Raw genomic sequence first — 18,755 nt, 5'->3', positions numbered from 1 at the left:
AAGCAGAAAACCTTTATGGAAGCCCTCCCAGGATAGTGTGTAAAAAGACAGTTTACCCGCTTTGCCAATATGAATGGCTGAATCTAGCCAGCACCCACCAGTTCTGAAGGCTTCTGATCCTGCAAATAAGCATGATACAGGGATCACAAGAGAAGGGAGAGCCCAACCCTGCCCCTCATCTGCATCAACCTACCTGCATCAACTCTGCCAGGACATGTTGCCAGTGGCAGAAAAATCTCCCAGCCAGTTCTGCCAAGCTCATCTTCTGGAGGCTGCAGCCATCACCAAGATTCATCCATGTTCCAAGATGTGGACTTGACCCAGACCCTGGAGTCACCATGCCTTCTGTCCAATGACTGCTTAGGTACCAGGGCATCTGAAGGCGATGTTAGAACTGGAAAGGAACTTGAGATTACCTAGTCCAACTGCCTCATTGTGCACATGGGGAAATTGAGGCCCAGAGAGAACAGGTGACTCATAGCCACCTGTTGGCAGAAGCATGCCAGGCTGTAGAGCCTTTTACAAGGTTATTCTCACATATCTGAGAAATAGTAGTCTCCGTGATTTCTGTGCATGAACTATTCATCTGGAGGCCGGAAAATATTGTCACTTCAGAGTAGCTAAGGAGACACTGGGACACAAATTGAATTTTCTTACTTGTAGGAAGGACTGGGCCACCTAAATCCTTAGAAAGTCCCAGATTACAGCCATCCCTCCATCCACTCCCCTGGCCAGCTAATCAGCAGGTTCCTGGCCAGGTCTGGTCAGGCGATGCCTGGTCAAGAGATGAAGACCAAGTGCCCACCATCAAGGGTTGTACAGGGTTTTGATGGCCAACCTGAGTTGGGAGCACAAGCAACAGGGAGTCACTGATGGGCTTTGTTTGCCTTCTTCCCTCAGAGATCTTCCCAAGTGTGCCCTCTCAGATCCTGCACCCAATAGATTTGAAGTTTAGTCTTTAATGCAAAAAAATCCTTTCATGAAACACTTGCTTATTGTAACACACTTTCACCCTGTATCTCTAAGAAGTAACAAGGGTAGTGAAATAACAAGGGTGAAGTTCACTGATGGCTCTGGAAATGTTAAAGACTTCCGGTCTGGTGCAGTCCCCTCCTTGGCATATATACAGGGAACAGAGGCCTTGGGAAGAGTGAGCAGAAGAGAACAAAGTCACATGGGAAATGGAAGTGGGTGGGGGTCGGGCCTCCTTAGAGGGCTGCAACCACCAGTGTGGGGCAGGGAATTGGCTGAGGGTTTAGCTTTGGCAGAAGTGCTGAGCTGGCCAAGTGTAGACTCCCCACAGCTGCCCAGGAAAAGAGGTGAGAGGCCAGATCTGGCACTCCAAAGATCTGCCTATTGGGCTGCTAGGGTGCCTCCTTCCTGCTGAGCTGAGCTCAAGGACAGCATTGTCTTGTTCTGCATCAGCTTCTCAAAGCTTGGCACAGGGCCTGACAAATGCTTTAGCATGAACAAATGAGCAGGAGAGTTGGATGATCAGATCACATCCCTAAGAGGCTTGAGCCCAATAAGGGTTAGAGGTGGACGGCCACAGAAGAAAGGGGATAACTTTTGTGAAGACTGCATCTTGAGCCAGGCTATGGTGGATGTTAAGATGTCCGTTTTACAGGTGAGGAAACAGGCTCCAGGAGGTGTGGTCACAAAGGTGGGGGCATAGGGCCCAGGGCTCCCTGAAGCTCACCTCTCAAGGTCTGTTGGTCCTAAACTGTTCCCCAAGTCTACTCCCACCCACTGTTTGAGTCCCAATACGTTAAAGGGAGACCATTGGCTTCCATATGAAGTCTTCAGCCATTGGTGGGCCAGGTTTCTCCCTTCCCCAAGCCCACTCTATCATTAAAGTTTTTCTCAAGATACTGACTTCTTTCTCTGAAGTTTGGCAGACAAAACTTACCCTTCTTCTGGCTTTTGGGAAGACAGTGGTGAGGCAAAGTACTGGGCAGAGGCTGGATAAACCCCTCTGAGTCAGGATCACCTTACAGTACTTGTTGGGAAGAGCACTTCTTTCCTCTTCCCTCTTTTCAGAGTGGTGACCCTCTCACCCATTATGGGGTGGGTAGAGGGTGAGGGGTGAGCTTTGCACCGGATGCAGGGGACTAGACACCGGTGACAACCTTTTCTCTGGCCTCCTTTCCTGAAGCTGTTCCATGGGAGGCAACTTTCCTTCCATCACCTTTCTCCATCCTCCTCCCTCCCCAGCTTACTTTCTCCTCCCTTCATCTCTCCAACCACCATCACTACTTAGATCCACTTTTCCCTGTTTCTCAGGAGCCGGACAGGACAATGGCCTTCTCAACAGCCCTATAGCCTTCACTACTCAAATGTTAGCTGTCCTGTTCCTTGCTGAAAGAATCTCACCTTAAAAATGCTGTTCGGATTGGGTCATCCCCTATTCCCACCAGATCCCTGTTTGTGATGCTTCCAAGTCAGCTGGAAATCGAAGAGTTCCTCGGCACTGTTTGGGGACCTGCCACTAGCATGTCAACCTCAGGCCCCTCAGTATCTTCCAGTACAGTTCTTGAAGCTTTGAATAGCCTGACTTCTATCCCCAAAAGCTTTCTGGGGCTTTGATTCTAGGGCAGCCAGCTACTGGTGGCCCTTCATTTGACTTTCAGCCCCATTTCTTTATCTTCAAGAACAGAGATGCTTGATGAGATGCTGAGAAATAACATCTCATTTATTAGTTCACTGCCCAAACATTTATTTGTCCTCAGGTCTCAGCCTGAACATCAATCCTCCCTGGCTTGCATCAGATCCCCCTTTGGACTCCTGTTATAGCACCTGCCGCCATTCATAGTTTTATATGTATTGGTGGGATTATTTACCCAATATCCTACCCTTTCCCATTAGCCTGGATGACTCCTTAATGGCAAGCACTGTCTACTCTGTGTGGCCCTCAGGCCCACTCCTACCCCCTGACTGAATGAATAACAGTGTAGGTTCCCCTGAGGGGTGGGAGAAACCGAGTCACTGCTTAGCGGACATCTGATGAGCAGAAGCACTAGCACTGCCACTCAACAGAGGGTTGAGCAAAGAGCTCTAGGCAAGTGATCTTCAGGCAGAGGGATGAAGTTCAGGAAGGCTTCCTGACAGAGGCTTATCTAGGTTCACAGGGTACACTGAATCATAAAGCAGATACAGGCTGTCCTGCAAGGGCACTGCCACCTTTCCAGAGCTCAGTCACCTTCCTCAAGTGCATCCACGAGCACTTTAAGAACCCTATGAAGGATTCCCAGTATTTAGAGTTAGGAACTGTTTGCTCCAAATACCACATTTTATCTATAAGGAAGGTGAGGTCCAGAGCAGGGCACAGAGCAGTTCTGACAGAAGCCTCAAGGGGTCTTGTGGTTACCAGGTACCCTGTGAGCAACCATTTCACACTGGAAGCCACAGCAACCAGAGGGATCGCACAGCCTGATTTTCGAAGGCCCAGTGCCCCTGTTCTTTTCCCTAAGAGGTATCTACTTTTCATTTTCCTGAAAGGTGTTTCAGAAAGAGAAAGCAGGGTGCTTGCCGGTGCTGCCTTGCCAAGGTGGAAAGCAGCGCTGCCTCGCAGACAGAATGCTGATTTGGCAGTCACCTTGGGGGGGAGTGGGCTGCAGGCTCCCTGCGGGAAAGGGCCACAAATCTTTCAGAGGGAGGCCTGTTTGTAACTCTTAAGCGGGCTTGACCTACAACAGAAAGCTGCTTTCTGAGGAAGAGCAAAATAAACAATAATCTTGGCTTCATTTATCATCCAGGTGCCTCCACGGGAGAGTGGGGCCACAAAAGCCTTGTTTGTTTGCTTGTTTTGTTTTTGGAATTTGCAATTGTCTATTTTCTTAAGTCTTCCCCACTAGGCTAGAATCATGCGCTCCTGGAGGGTCAGGCCTGGGTCTTGCCCCGAAATCCCCGGCAAGCCTCATACAAGGGCTCAATTTTTGCTGAATATATCTTCCTTTCCATGTGTAGGACTCTGCAGCTTGTCAAGACTTTGTTGAACCATGAAATATATCCAGAAAAGAAGAATTCAGAGGTAAAAGCACAAGAGGACCAGACAGAAAATATTCAGCATATATAATCAATACAAGTTCAAGTCTTTGAAAATATCTTTAAGATAGATAAATCTTTGGCAAGTTTTGGTCAAGAAAAAAGAAAGCATGGACAAGCAATGCTAGGAATGAAAAAAGGGACAAACTGACAATGGGGAAATTTAAAAGGGGCAGGAGAAAATACAAACCTTTATGGCAATAAATTAAAAATCTAGATAAGACATGTGACCCATGAAATCACCAAAGCCCTTTCGCAACGGTTACCTCCATAAACCCTTACAACAGCACTGTGCTTTGGACAGCAGTGCTCAGTGAGGTTTTCTAGAAGGAAAAGAGATTGAGAGGTGGACACCCAGCACAGATCCCTGACAAGCTACTCGCTTTGTCTCAAAGGTCACAGCCACAGTACCTGCCACACTCTCGCACTTCCAGCCATCACCTTAAGCCCCTTGGTTGGAAGCCATCCTTATTTATTTTTCCACTTGAAATGCCATAAGGGGTTTCACTTTATTTTTACTTCAAAAGCAGCACCAAAAAAATCCTTGACGATTAGAGCTCCAGCTGTCCTAAGTTGTTTGTCAAGGGATCAGTTACTCAAATCTCCTATGGAGGGAAACAGTTTCAGGCGAGAGGCCATGGGAGCTGAGAAACACAAAATGTCTCATCTCTAAAAACTTTCAGACTCCCTCCTGTTCACCGCCTGGCCTGCCCCCTGCTCCCCCTCCCCCAACCCCACCATCTGCTCTCCAGAGAGCAGATCAAATTTTCGGGCTAAGGTACTCTGGCGCCAAGGACTCAGCCCCTCCACGCTATCCCCTGCCCCCCACCAATGTAGAAATCCAACACCACAACCCAAATGGACTGCAGCCATATAAAACCACAAAGTAAAGTTTATAAAGCTTTATTAAACATTTCAAACAGCTGTGCAACGAACACACCAAAAATAAAAGCTCCAGAATAGCAGTCCAAATGTTCCACAAGTGTGGCCTCACAGTCCCATTCCCTAGATGGACTGCCTCCAGTTCTGTCCTCTGCCTGGCCCACCGCCTTTCCCACTCAGGCAAGAGAAAGATGGATGATTTAGACTGGACGGACAACCATGCCGGTCCCCAGTGGGCAGGGGCCAGGAGAAAGTCTCGTTTGCCAACACTTGTTACTGAAGCGCAGAAAAAGCAAAAAAGCAAGTGACAGTCACAAAGTCTTCCTGTGTATTCTTCGTAACGTACAGTCTATATGCGCAGGACTGAAGGAGCTCCTGGCATGAGGATGATGGCCACTGCTCCTCTCTGTCTTGTCTGAACCACCTTGGAGTCCAGTGTGCTGGTCACCCTGCAATCCCCATGCTAAATAAAAACTGTAGCGGCACCTACTATAGCTAGCTATTGCTAAACCTCAAAATCAGAACACGTTCAATAAAGCTTCTTTAAAAGGAATATACACATGTATCTGTACACACACACACACACACACACACACACACACTCACGGCACACCAAAAAATACCCAAACACCTATCAAGGGGATCATGGCTGTTATGAAACACACAAGTACTCTCCCATTCACTCGGCTGGGGACTGCTACATCTACGTGGACACACCACACCTCAATCCTGCAGAGCATGCACAGGAGACAGAGGGAGGCCCCCCCTCCTCAGGACAGTTGAGAAAGGCAGGAGGAAGGGCAAAGAAAGTGAGCCTGGGCTGGTAAGCATGAACCCAGACACCCAGGTGAAAGAGCAACAAGTATGTTACTTCTTTCTTAAAAACGACGTGGAGAAAATACTGGAAATTTGTGGACAACAAACAGTCAAGACACGTTTTTGTCTGGGCTGCCGACTGGGGAAAGGAGGATGAAAAAGCGAGGCTCTCGGGCGTCAGCAATCTCTTTTAAATTCGAGATAAGTGCAAAAATGAGCCCTGTCTTGGACAGGTGCTCCCCCAAAAAGGAAAGGAGTAGAACTAAAGGGAAACCAGGAGAGGGACTGAAGGGGGTAACATTCTGGGAAGGGAAGAGACCCTGATAAGGAGGGGTCACAGAGGTGACGAGACTGGCATTTTATCTGCCCAGGTCATGCTGGGACGGTTGACCAAGATGGGTGCAGACTCCTCGCAGGAATGAGGCGAGGGGGGTGACCATCCTGCCAGCCTTAGGGTGGGGGGGAATCGAGATGGGGACAGAACACACACAATCACAAGACCACCCACGACTACAGGACTCTACAATAAAAGCACCGGTCAGTGCCATTATTCACATTATAAGGATAAAACATCACAGGCCAAGAAAGGCGCCGTCAGGAATGTGGCACCCGCGGGGCTGCGGGATTTGAAACTCCAATGCTTTATGACCTATGTCAATGCCTCCCCTCCCATCTTCTGCTTCCTTGGAAAGCTAACTGGGCAGGCTGTTAGGTGCCCACAACGCCGGGGTCGTGCGCCGATTCCGGAAGCGGGGAATCAGAGCAGTGGTACAGGAAACAGTTTCCCCAGCAGCTATAGCAGATGAGAAACAGTGCTGCCAGGAAAACCAAGGCACAGATTGTGCAAGGCTTCCGCTCCAGGAGGAAGCTGAGCAGGTAGAAGCCCATGAACATGGAGTGGCTGAACCACAGGGCGGGGTTGAGGGGCTTGGGGATGAGGAGGACGGGCAGCAGCCACTGGAGGCAATACATGATCTCTGCTGGGCAGGGCCTTCACCAAGGCCACCGGGCACCGCTGCAGGAACCGACCTAATGGGAGCCAGCGGGCGCAGGCAGCTGCCCTCCGCTTTCTTCAACCCTCACTCTCCAGGAGCTGAGCCGCTGTGCTCTCTGGCTGTCAGCCCGGGATCACCAAGGCAGCAGGGATCCTGAAGAGAAAAGTCAACATAACAGACAAACAGACAAAAAACAGACAGACAGACACACACACACACACACAGAAAAAAAAAAAAAACAGGAACAGAATGTATACTTATTTGGGAAAATGGATCATGGTTAACAACAGTAAATGTGAATGCCCTTTCCTCCCTGCCCACCCATGAAGTCTACTCTCCACATCACCCTTTCAGGAAGCTCCTGGGGTATCTCCCCTGGGCTTGCTGGGGAGTTGGGCCAGAGGGCTCTTCGGGCAGGTCCGGCACAGTGGACTGGCTTTGCCTGGGCCCTGCCCAGCAGAGATCATGTATCGCCTCCTGGGGCTGCAGCCCGTCCTCAAGGGGCCCAGACCTCACAATACCGCCCTGTGGTTACCACTGGATGGCCACGGGCTCCGTGCTGTGCCCCCACGAGATAAGAACAGGGTTCAGTTCTGAATCTAGTGTCTGCAACAGCAGGTGCTCAGGGGAGAGTTAAAGCACCACACTGCTGGAGTTCACAGAGACTGGATTTTTGAATTCTCTGCGAAGCTGCAGCGGCAGCACTACCAAATATCTTGCTTTAAGATGGCAGCCTGGCATCATTTTGCCAAAATCAGCCAACTTCTTCGAAAGTCAACATAGAAAAAAAAAAATCACCATGCTATTTAGTCATCCAAACTGACCTTGTTTGGATCACTTACACTTTCCATCTGCTGCTGGCGCTGTATAGAACCTGACCTCTGTGAGCTTTTAATCGAAATTAACTTTCTATTCACACAGGGGCAAATGCCAGTTGGCCCCTGAGCTAGGCTAGGCAGCTTGCTGGAGAGGCTCTCCAGTGGCGGGCCACCAGTGCGCCGGAGCTGAACTTGCAGACCGCGGTCTTCCCGCTGTGCCTGGAAATGGACCTGCAGCAGCCACAACCCTCCGGTGGCGGCAGCAAAACCCCATTCCTAGCTCCAGCCGCCCAGCGCAACGGGTACAAAGAGTCTCACTGGCTGTGTTAAGACCTATCAGGGCCTGGGGCGAGGATGGGGGGGAGGGGAGCAGAAGAGAGAGGTTGAGAAGATCTGTCCAGCAGAAATGATCCCGGAGCATTTTCCGACCACTTCTCGGAGAGCTCATCTCATCCCTTGCGCGCACACAAAGGCGCCAATCCCTCCCAAATCCTTCCCACAGGGTAGATTCTGGGGACTACCACTTTTGGTGACTACCACTTTTGCACCTAGAGTTCAGTGTCCTGGTTCAGTTCCTTTCAATCATCATTGTTGTAGTAACCCTAAGAAGGGGGATGCAAAGAAATCAGGGAAAAGTTCCGTGCTCAGGGACTCTAGTGAAGCAGAGGACACGGGCTTACAGGCATATCAAATATCAGAATAAGAGTACACTGATCAGGGGCCTAAGAAGCCAAGGCTCCGGGAAGGGTAAGGGGCATCTTCCCCCCCCCCCCCGGGGAGTAGATGATATCTAAGTTAGGTTTTCCACCCGTGCCCAAGGTGGGTCCTGGCGCGTCACTGGACATTGGGCTCAAATTTGCAGGCCACAGCTCCGAGGAGTTCTGTACCAAAAGGCGTGCATCCCCTACTCCAGCCTTTTGCGCTACTACTCGAGTTGTAGTTCCCCTCCATTTTACACTAAAATTTAAAAGCGGGCATAGCGGAATCTTCTGGAAAGGGGCTAAGATGGAACTCAGGAGGCGGGGGTCGGTGTGGAAAGAGCAGATGGACTATTTTTTCCTCTCCTGGCGAATGAGGAGCGCCCCCGGCCACCCCTCCTCATGGACCACCCCCCCCCCCCAAAAAAACCCGCGCATGCGCATTTGGATGGCAGGCGGATACTTAAGGCGCGGCCACCGCGGCTGCGGCAGTGCGCCCAACAGCGGACTCGGAGAGATCGGCGGACCTCGGCGAACCGCGCTCGCTCTCAACCCACCGCTCTCGGAACCATGGCGGCAGTAGCGGCAGCCTCGGCTGAGCTGCTCATCATCGGCTGGTACATATTCCGTGTGCTGCTGCAGGTAAGTGTGCCCAGGTTCTGGGCGGGAGAGGGGTCCCGATGCGCGCCCCCTAACCGGCAGGCCCACGTCTTAATTGCCGCCTCCCGGACCCATCCGACCCTTATTGCCGCGGTCCCTGCTTGCCCGAGTACCGCGGCTGGCACCGCGTGCCCCTGCGCGTTCCCTGCGCCCTCCTCCGCGCGCAGACCCTTCCCAGTGCGCCCGCGCCCGACCGGGAACAAAGAGTTGGGGCGCGGCGGGCGCCAGCCGCTGACGATCGCCGAGGCTCTTAGCGACCAACGCGGTAAGAAAAACCCGCTACATCCAAACTCTACCCCAGGAGGGAGGCGGGGCACTTCTGTTTTGCGAAGAGACTTTACGATCATACAGCAAAAATATTCCGCCTTAAAAAATTGCGCATTGCAGGGAAATTTTTTAAAAAATATAGCGCTTGCGAAGGTGGAACCAAAAATAAGTTAGAAAAAGGCACGTCTCAGGGAAAAAAAAAGCACTTCCTAAAAACCCACAACGAATTAGAAAAAAGTAATTCGCGGGGGAAAAAATGAATTCGAGAAAATGCGCATTGCAGGAAAAAGAAATCAGGCAAAAGCACTTGGAAGAAAAAATGCATTTAGATAAAAAGCGCATTGCAGAAAAAATCAGACAAAGGAACTAACAGAAAAAAATCGGATAAAAGCGCTCTGAAGCAAACAATTAGAAACGGTTCTTTGCAGGAAAAATGGGAGAAGAAAAAAAGCACTTCCAAAAAAGGGCAATTTGCTTTATTTAAAAAAAACAAATCAAATAGAGGCAAAGTGCTTTGTAAAAATAAAAAAAAAATCAAAAGAAAGCACTTTGCCCATAAAATCATTTACCCTAAAAGCACCCCTTGCAGGAAGAATTCCCTGCTAAAGGAATCCTTTGCCAAAGGAATCGCATATTTCCTTTAAGGTGTTCCTGGAATGCTGCATTTACTGGGTAGGATTCGCTTTTCGAAATCCTCCAGGGACACAGCCCATTGCGAGAAGTGAGGTATACCTAAGTTGTGGGTCCAATCAGCTTGCTGCCATGCAGCCTTCAGCACAGTTGGAAAAGCTCCAGCTGCCCTGACTCGTGGACAAGCTGCGCCCGCGCCTGCCTCTCTAAGTCCGACAGGCGGGTGGGGTAGGGGGTGGGGCGGGGGCGGGCACGGCAGCGATGCAGACTAGCTGCTGGTGCCTGCCTCTAAGGGCTGGTCCTGGGTCTCTTGCTGTAGGTGTTCAGGTACTCCCTGCAGAAGCTGGCATACACGGTGTCGAGGACCGGGCGGCAGGTGTTGGGAGAGCGCCGGCAGCGAGCCCCCAACTGAGGCCCCAGCCCCCAGCCCTGGGCGGCCGGCTGTGTCACCAGGTGCTCCTGTGCTTCTCAGCCAGCATGGGAGCCAGTGCCGCACAGGAATGGGGGGTCCCCTGTGCTCTCTCGCCAGAGGAGCATTTGCCAAGGTCAGTGAGGGGCCAGTAGGCCCCCGGAGAAGCAGCACCGACAATGATGACAATACCAGATCCCTTCCAAACCCCTTTGCACCCCTCCGACTGCTGGGCGGGGTAGAGGGAAGGGGGGGTGGGGGGAGCATACCCCCGAGATCTGGGCACAGGCAATGCATTCTAATCTGGACCAAGTTGGGACAGTGCCATCCCAGCCCCGCAGCCATGGCCGTGCCAGCAGGCCCCACCACAGAGATCCAGACAACTGCACCAGCCAGCAGAATGGACATTCCAGCATCACCAGCCGAAGCCCTGAATCTTGATGCAGCAGACAAGGCACCAACCGCGTGCCTGTGTGGCGGGACTGGAGGGCAAGAGTGAGGGAGGAGGGTTAAGAAACAGAGTGAGGCTCTCTCACTGTCCCTTGCCTACAACACGTGCATTCCAGCCTTGCTGTCTTTGCTCCCTCAGTACCCTTTCCCCCCCTCACTGCCTCTTAAGCCTACCCCAAAGAAATGTGTCACTCAATTTGGACCTATTCAACCAGTAAATGAATGCCATCTTTACTAAAACACCTTCTCCGAGCCCCCAGCCCCTCACTGATCTTGCTTTCCCTGGTCTCATGCAGTTGTGGTCAATATTGTGGTAATCGCTAATTGTACTGATTGTATAAGTGTGCATTAGTTGTGTCTCCCCAGCTAGATTGTAAGCTCCTGGAGGACAGGGACCACCTCTACAAAAAATAAAAAACCAGTACCTCCCCCATCTCGCACAGTGTTCCAAGACCCTGCGGGGTGGTGGAGGTGCACCAAAAAGTCGTCTCTTGTGACTTCTTTTGCGGCTTCAATACGTACTCCTAAGATTGGGCTAATGCACTATTGTGGAGGGGGCACACTACTTGGGAGAGGGAGGGAAGGCAACAAAAGGGGGATAAGCTGGGACCCTCACACACCCAGTTCCATCTTAACACTGTTCTGAGATAAAGAAACACTTCCCCCACCCCAAAAAGAAAGGTCTACATCTTTACTTATGGTCTCAGAATAAAGGACTGCTTCCCCTCCCCAGGGGGGTGGATGCCTTCACTTGTCCTGGACTAAGGGGCCTTAGCAGGTAATTACTAGGAAAGATGGTGTAAGGTGAGAGTAGCCCTCAAGATGGGGTACAAGAGACCAAGGGGATGATCAGGACTTCAGAACACAAAGCTTTATCTCCAACCAGGAGCCCCAAGGAAATGAGCACTGGACACGGCGGGCACTGGCTTGGACACTGAGAATTGGAAAAAAGGTGTAATGTGGTGCCTCCCCTGGCCTCCAAGCCCTATAACTCCTACCAGGACCACTACAAGAGCATTCTGCCCTGCCTTGCTATTTTCCAGGTCTCCTTCCCAACACCCCAAGAACCTCTCTCTAGCTCTCCCCATTAGTGAGTTCTCCACTTCTGGCATTAGCCTCTATATTCTTAGGGGTGCTTACTTACCAGGTCCCTGGCCCTGGGCTCTCCCCTGCCATGTCCAGGGTACGTGGGCAGGTGGGCTGGCTGTTTGGCTCCCAACCTCTTTCTCTGTTCTTTCACTCTTAAATGAGCCAGGACTCCTTTCACATGGTCAGCTGACTGCCTCGCCAAATGGCCCTGCTGCCTGTTCAGCCTCATCTCTGGCTTAATGTGTCCCTGTCACTACACACCTGTTCCTGGGTCAACACCAAGGGAGGATTTGGAGGGCCATAAATCTCCCTTTTTGCCACTTTCTCAAATCCCTTAGTCACAGTTGTCACAAACACTTCTGGAGCACAAAGCACCTTGCCCCCTGAGCCTGATATTTTCCCTCCTCTAAGCAACCCCTTAAGTTTCAAAACCCCAGTGTCAGCACTTTTAGAGGCATCTGGAACTTCAGTACAGCATCAGAGAATTATAGGGGTAGAGGGTACAGACCTTGGCTCTGGTACTGGGCTGTCATCAATCAGCCCAGGCAACCTGGCCAGGTCACCTCCTACCAACCCCTCACCTTCAGCTCCCCCCTGTAAATGGGCTGTTAAGATCCCAGTAAACTCCAGGATACTAGAAACATTCTGCCGGGGCGCCTGGGTGGCTCAGTGGGTTAAGCGTCTGCCTTCGGATCAGGTCTTGATCCCAGGGTCCCTGGTAGGGAGGAGCATGCTTCTCCCTCTCCTCCCCGCTTGTGCTGTCTCCCTCTCTCAAATAAAATCTTAAAAAAGAAAAAAACATTCTGTCATCAAAGTGGCAATCAGGACCCATGGAGATGTATAATCAGAAACTTCCATCTTCCTTAGGCTGGGTGGCTCCAGCTTCTACTATAGCCTGAAGGTGAGGCAGGTCTCCTCTTGCCCCAGGGTGACTCATCTGCAGGCAATGCCCACACCTCCCTTCTGAAGCCATTATCTTGGCAGGCCTCAAGACTGGAAGTTGCTGTGGTTTTCCACACTAAACCCACATAACTATGAACATTTCAACATGTGTTCTCAGTGAAGACTGCCTCACCTCAGAGCCTTCAAGAGGTGTGCCCACAGCCCCACTGTCCCAGATACTCTAACCTCAGCCCAGTTATAAAGTGGCTGGGTTCAGATAGACAGGGATGGAAAGAAGGGTCTGGCTGTTTCGGACAGAGCATGCTCCCTTTAGCTTTTTGTACCCCCTTTGAAAGGCGGGAGTCTGCTGGCAGCTCTAGGACTTTCCAGATAATCTTGGTGAAGCCCATCTGTGGGACTTCTCCATCCATCCATCAGCGTGGCATGGTGAGATGACAGACTTCCAGGCAAGGGCTGTCCTGGTGGCCTACATCCCACATGGGTGGGCTTGAGTGTGCAATGTCCACTCCCCCAACTTCATCCCTCAGCCCCAAACCCTCATGTTCTGGCAGCAAACACAACCCACTGGAAAAGGGAGAAGGAATGTGTCCACACTTTCTATTCCTGTGTGGTGCCTAGAAGTCTGGTCCAAACATATCCTGTTTATAAAAATTTTTCCAGAAGCAATACCGTTAAAACATTTTATTCTGACAGTGAGCAATGGTAGAAGTTGAAAATGACTAGAGTTTTATTGCAGGGCCCTTAGTTCACAGGCCTCCCTTCTTCCTAAACTGTTTCTACTACTCCCAAAAAGGCTTTGCCCTCATTAAGACCAAGCATATAGCAGATGAGTTGTGAGGCTACTGGGAAGGCTTTGCAGGACTCAACCAACAGGCAAGACTCTTGCACTAATGCCCCAAGAAGGATGTTAGTGTCTTAGCCTAACCAGTTAAGCTGGGGGGCGGGGGGGAGAGGGAATTAGGTAACATGACTTTCAAAGGTGTGGGCTGCTGTGACACTATCTCTGTGGAGTATTTGAACTGTGACTGAAGGAAGGGGTGAGGGGACAAGTTTCTTAAGCTTCAGCTGCAACAGCAGCTTATTACACCTGGGTTGGATGAGGGAGCAGGTTTGCTGTGAGCCATTTGCTAGGTATCTATTGTCAAACTTGTATCTACTCAGGAGCCAGTAACCTAAAGTGAGATTCTGAATTTGCAGTATTATCCCCAGAGATTTAAACGTGCACAAACGCGCACACAACACACAAAGCATTAGCCTAACAACAGTCACTTTTTCCCTGGTGGCCTCTGACTTCCTCTATATGCCCCAGAGACATGTCACCATCTTCTCTGGGAATGATTCTGTTCACCCTCCCCTCCACCCCTTCTCCCTCCCACAGGGCCCATACCCCAGCAGGATCCAGATTCCTGAGCATTCCCAGAACAGGAAGTCAAAGAGGCAGGCAACACATGGTCCTCGGTATAGCACAGTGACAGGCTTGAAATGGAATGCATGTCTCAAAGATAAGAGAACAACAACAAAAAAAAAAGACAGCCAAACCCAGACTTCCAGATTCCTCTTTGAAACAACATATTACAGATAAAAGGTTAAACTGTTTTTGGCAGCAGTTCTAACAAGACCAATTACAGACAGAGAATTGATCCGGTCACTGGAAACTGACCAGGGCTCTGAATCTTTTAACAGATTTGTTTGACATTAATTAGTCTCTGATCTAAAACAAACAAATAAATAAGATCTAACACTTGGCATTAGCACTTAAGCTGGAACTTTTGTTTGTTCGTTTGTTTTTGTTTTGTTTTTTGGTCCTGGCTTTGGTGTTGCCGTCCAGAAGGCTGAGGGGATGGTTGGACCATGTCAGGCAGGGCAAACAGAAGCTGTTCCCAACACACCAGCTCCCTGAAAGGGATCAAGCACGATCCGAACCTATAAACAGAAAGATCATTTCCTCCCCAGGACAGACCCCGGTCTGTCCCAACGTTCAGCGTTGAAAAGGGACATGGAGGCCTGGCAGAACTCACAGGTTTGGAAGGGGTAGCGACAAAGCAACTGTTCCCCATCCCCCTTTCTTCTTTGTAGGCCACTGGAGTGCCAGGCATTCCGTTCCCTCGGCTGCCCTTGAGGGCCACTCCCCACACAAGCTGGAGGAAAGGGATCGGGTGTACAGGCCTGACAAAGTTAGGAGAGAGTAGGAGGCACCCGCGACTCAAAGCGGAGCGTCGGCCTATTACCCCGTCACCTCGGACACCACAGCGGGTGCCTGGGGTGGAGACCACCTTCGCCCCTCTCACCCACGGCCCTTCTAAGAAAGATGCGACTGAAGTGGCGGGGACAAGTTGGCAGGACTCTCAGAAACTGGGCCCCCTGCCAGGGGCCCCCGGGGCGCCGAGCGGGGAGTCGCGCCCCCTCAGCCCCGCGCCCCCGACTCTGCCTGTCGCGTCCCGGGAACAGACAGGCGAGCACTGACTGACCTTGGAGGCCAGAACGAGACCCAGGGGTCCGGGCCTCGCCCTCGGACCGGGAAAGAACCCCCAGACCGGGGCGGGGGGGAGAGGGGGGACGGGGGCCCACGCAGGGCAATCACGCGACCCCACACAGGGGTGGCTCCCCCAGGGTGCGCGGAAGGAAACCCCCAGAAAGGGACCAGGCGACGCCTAAGGTGACCCCGAAGGGACAACATGGCGCCGCCGCCGCACCGAGGGCCTCTCACCCCGTCCCCAGGGGGCCGACGCCACGGTACCTGCGAGCCCTGCCATGGCGCCGCCGCCACTGTCGCCCTCGCTGCCGCAGCCAGCCTCCACCTCAGCTCGCCACCGACGCCGCAGGAAGCCGGGGAGACGCCCCCTTCGTCTTCTAGTGGAGCAGACCGAGGACCCCTTCTGGTGTCGGGCTGCCTCTGGCAGACGCCTGATCATAAAGCACAACTTGGGGTCATCCTCTCCCGATGTCCCCCAACGTGCGCCTCATATGGGCCTTTGGAAAGCGTTCTATGGTGTGTGAGTAACTCAGCGGGCTCGCAAGTCTTCAAGCCTGAAGAATTTTTCATCAGGCGCGTCCCGGACAGCCCAGCATCACGGCCTCATGGTCCCCTCATGCATATGCAGCAGATTGTGACCCTCGCTCGCCGGGCGCCGAGGGGGCATACCTTAGCCTCCGGAGGGGAGCTCGGGGTTCTGGTTCCCTGCGCGGATCACCCGTGTCCTCCCGGCAGGACCTCGTGGCTCAGAGTCCGCCCCCTCCCTGGCCCTTTCACCAAGGGGCCAAAGTTCAGGAGCGGAGAAATCGGGTTAGAACTAAGGACCTGATTGAGGTCAGGACCCGGCTCCTCCCCGGTCCCTCTACCCCGGGCAACTGGTCTACCCCGACTCTCGGCCTCCCTGGGTCTGATGAAATGCCTTCTTCAGAGTTGTGGTGGGGAGTGAATGAGTCCGGATTCATTTGTTAGCTAGTTGAGTTCCTTGGGCGCTTACTATCTTAGTGCAGTGCTAAGGGCGAAGAGTGTGGCGTAGACATTGCTGTAATCACAAGGCTCGGACAGTCTAGTGGGGGACTGTGGGGGCGGAGGGGGGAGAGGAACGAAGGTCAGCAGAGAATCACTGTGTTAGTAATATTGACCAAATCGATATGTGATCATACAGCATGGCGAGGGCAGTGGGGGAAAGTAAGGGGGGTTATGGAAAGTGAATGAGGTCCTAATATGGGGTACGAGGTGGAGGTGGGTCCTCCTTGAGAAGCTGGTATTTAGATTGAGACACCAAGGACAATTAGGAGTTGTGCAGGGCAAGAGAGACGGGAAATGTCCCAGGCAGCAAGAACCACTTGTCCCAGATAAGGTGGGAAGGAGCAGGGTGTGGGTGGGAGGTGAGCAAGGAGTAGTGCAGGTAGCGCTACCAAACGAATTTGGATTTCTATCTTGACAGTAACAAGAAGCCCTTTTCATCAGGGGAATGATAACAAATTTGGATTTCTGAAAGGCAATCCTGGTTGCATGGCTTGGAAAACACTTGGGAGCAGATGTGGGGGGGGGGGGCGGGGAGGGAACCAGTTAGAAGGTTATTGCAGCTTTCCAGCTACAAAGTAATGATGACTCAGGCTGGTGGTTTGGAGAGATGGAGAAGTAAAGGATGGAAGATTGGATGTGGATGTGTGCTAAGGGGCAACGGCAAGAACATCTAGGTTTTTGCCTCGAGTAGGAAGGAGTCAAGAACCCTTCACTGAAGTGATGAAGCCTGAAGAAGAATCAGAGTGAGGGGGAAGATACAGAGTTTGGCTCTGAGAAGGCAAGTTTGAAATGCCTGGGCAATGTCTAGGTGGAAAGGATCAATAGGCATTTTTATATGAGATGAGCTCAGAAGAGAGGTCTGGGCCGGAGACTCATATTTGGGTAGCATCGGCACAGACGTAATGGATGAGATCACGGACTGGATGAGCTCCCAAGGAAGGGAAGGCGGATTTTTGAGGAACAGAGGAGGAGGAGCCAAGAAAGGAGGCTGAGAAGCAATGACCAGAGGGATAGGAGGAAAACCAGGTGAGCATGGGATCCCAGAGAGGAGGTTTCAAGAAAGAGAAAGTGCTTAGTGGGGCTGACTGCTGTAGACGACAGAAATGGCACCATTGGGTTTGGTTACAAGGAGAGTTTATGAATTGTATTCTTTATTTTGTACGTCCACAAAAAAAAAAAATCCATTAACTTAAAAAATAAGTAGGCTGCCACCCAATGGCAGATTAATTGAGTGGCTTGGCAGTGTCATCAAGGGACATTCCATCTCCCAGGTTTATTTCATCTCTGTTCTGCTGTCCTTATGATGGTTTCATGCTCATGGTCATAAGATGGCCAGTCCAGTTCCTAAGTCACATTCATGTCAATATGTCCATTCCTCTTCCAGCTTAGAAACAAACTGGATGTGGCCTCTCTCTATTTTGCTGCCTGCGGACTGAGAGATCAATGCACCCATGCCAGGGACACCCAAAATAACACTGGAAGAAAAGAAGAGTCTCATAGTGGAGGCAAGGATGTGAAGCAACTGAAATTCTTGCATATAGCTGGTGAAAGAGGAAACTGATACAGCCATTTCTGAAGACCTGCAGTTCCTACTAAATCTGAACATACACCTAAGCTGTGACCTAGAATTTCCACTCCTAGGTATTCAATCTGAGAGAAATGAGTGTCTATGTCCACAAAAAGACTCATGCAAGAATTTTCATAGCAGATTTATTTATAGCTTAAACTAGAAATAGCTCAATGTCCATCAACAGGAGAACTGATAAATTATGGCACATTCATCCAAAGGAATACTATGGGGATCCCTGGGTGGCTGGGATCCCTGGGTGGCTCAGTGGTTTAGCGCCTGCCTTTGGCCCAGGGCGTGATCCTGGAGACCTGGGATTGAGTCCCACATCAGGCTCCCTGCAGGGAGCCTGCTTCTCTCTCTGCCTGTGTCTCTGCCTCTGTGTGTGTGTGTGTGCGTGTGTGTGTCATGAATAAATAAATAAAATCTTAAAAAAAAAAGGAATACTATGTTATACATATAAAAATATAATATACTGACATATGTGATATGTGGATTAATGTCACATCAGTATGTGTACTAAAAGAATCCAGACACAAAAGCAGTACATCTTGTATGATTCCATTCACATATAAAGTTCTATCTGTGGTGATAGAAATCAAACTAGTACTTTCCTGTGTTGGTGGGAGAGGAGTAGAGGTGGGAAAGGAACAAGAGAGAATTTTCTGGGATGCTGGAAAAAGTATCTTAATCTGCTTGGTGATTACGTTGGCACAAATTCATCAAGCTATACCTTAATATTAGGGGATTTTATGTACCTTATGTATGTTATACCCCAAGAGAAAGAAGATATAATAGAGGGAGGTATCCTGCCAATCCATGGTATGTGGTTTGTGCTGTTGAGCAAGAATCAGAAGGTACTTTTTTGGAGAGACTCTGCCTTCCAGTAACCTTGATGCCAGGTCTGGGCATTGACAAGGCCTCTGTGGCCAACCTTCTTCCCTTTGGGACCCCAGAAAACTGGAGAAGGTAAGACAGGGCTTCTCACTCACATGGGGCTGGCTCCTGGCCAGGTGGCTTGCTTCCTC

The 18,755-nt window shown here is 51.0% G+C and overlaps 2 protein-coding genes across 3 annotated transcripts; one reads left to right on the top strand and one right to left on the bottom strand.

Annotated features, from left to right (window-relative positions):
* Positions 1-4,931: 4,931 nt before the first annotated feature.
* Positions 4,932-15,601, bottom strand: BLCAP (BLCAP apoptosis inducing factor). Its single transcript, XM_055345879.1, has 2 exons — positions 15,399-15,601; positions 4,932-6,890 (listed from the first exon to the last, which is right to left on the bottom strand). The coding sequence occupies exon 2, from the start codon at positions 6,712-6,714 to the stop codon at positions 6,451-6,453; it is 264 nt and encodes an 87-aa protein (XP_055201854.1). The 5' UTR covers positions 6,715-6,890; positions 15,399-15,601; the 3' UTR covers positions 4,932-6,450.
* NNAT (neuronatin) lies at positions 8,726-11,152 on the top strand. Of its 2 annotated transcripts, XM_055345893.1 has the most exons (3): positions 8,726-8,895; positions 9,826-9,906; positions 10,130-11,152. In XM_055345893.1, exons 1-3 carry the CDS (start codon positions 8,824-8,826, stop codon positions 10,220-10,222), a joined length of 246 nt encoding a protein of 81 aa, XP_055201868.1. In that variant the 5' UTR covers positions 8,726-8,823; the 3' UTR covers positions 10,223-11,152. The 2 variants fall into 2 exon arrangements, with proteins under 2 accessions (XP_055201868.1, XP_055201878.1); XM_055345903.1 differs by lacking the exon at positions 9,826-9,906 and having other exon boundaries at positions 8,728-8,895.
* Positions 15,602-18,755: the final 3,154 nt, after the last annotated feature.

This window comes from Nyctereutes procyonoides, unplaced genomic scaffold (assembly GCF_905146905.1).
Source record: "Nyctereutes procyonoides isolate TBG_1078 unplaced genomic scaffold, NYPRO_anot_genome, whole genome shotgun sequence".
Classification (NCBI taxonomy): domain Eukaryota; kingdom Metazoa; phylum Chordata; class Mammalia; order Carnivora; family Canidae; genus Nyctereutes; species Nyctereutes procyonoides.
Note: the sequence above shows the minus strand (reverse complement) of the source record. Positions and strands in the feature narration are given on the sequence as shown.

Coding starts and splice junctions, on each gene's coding strand:
- BLCAP (XM_055345879.1), bottom strand. CDS start 6,714: ATGTATTGCCTCCAGTGGCTGCTGCCCGTCCTCCTCATCCCCAAGCCC.
- NNAT (XM_055345893.1), top strand. CDS start 8,824: ATGGCGGCAGTAGCGGCAGCCTCGGCTGAGCTGCTCATCATCGGCTGG. Junction 8,896..9,825: donor TATTCCGTGTGCTGCTGCAG/GTAAGTGTGCCC, acceptor ATTTCCTTTAAG/GTGTTCCTGGAATGCTGCAT. Junction 9,907..10,129: donor AGCCCATTGCGAGAAGTGAG/GTATACCTAAGT, acceptor CTCTTGCTGTAG/GTGTTCAGGTACTCCCTGCA.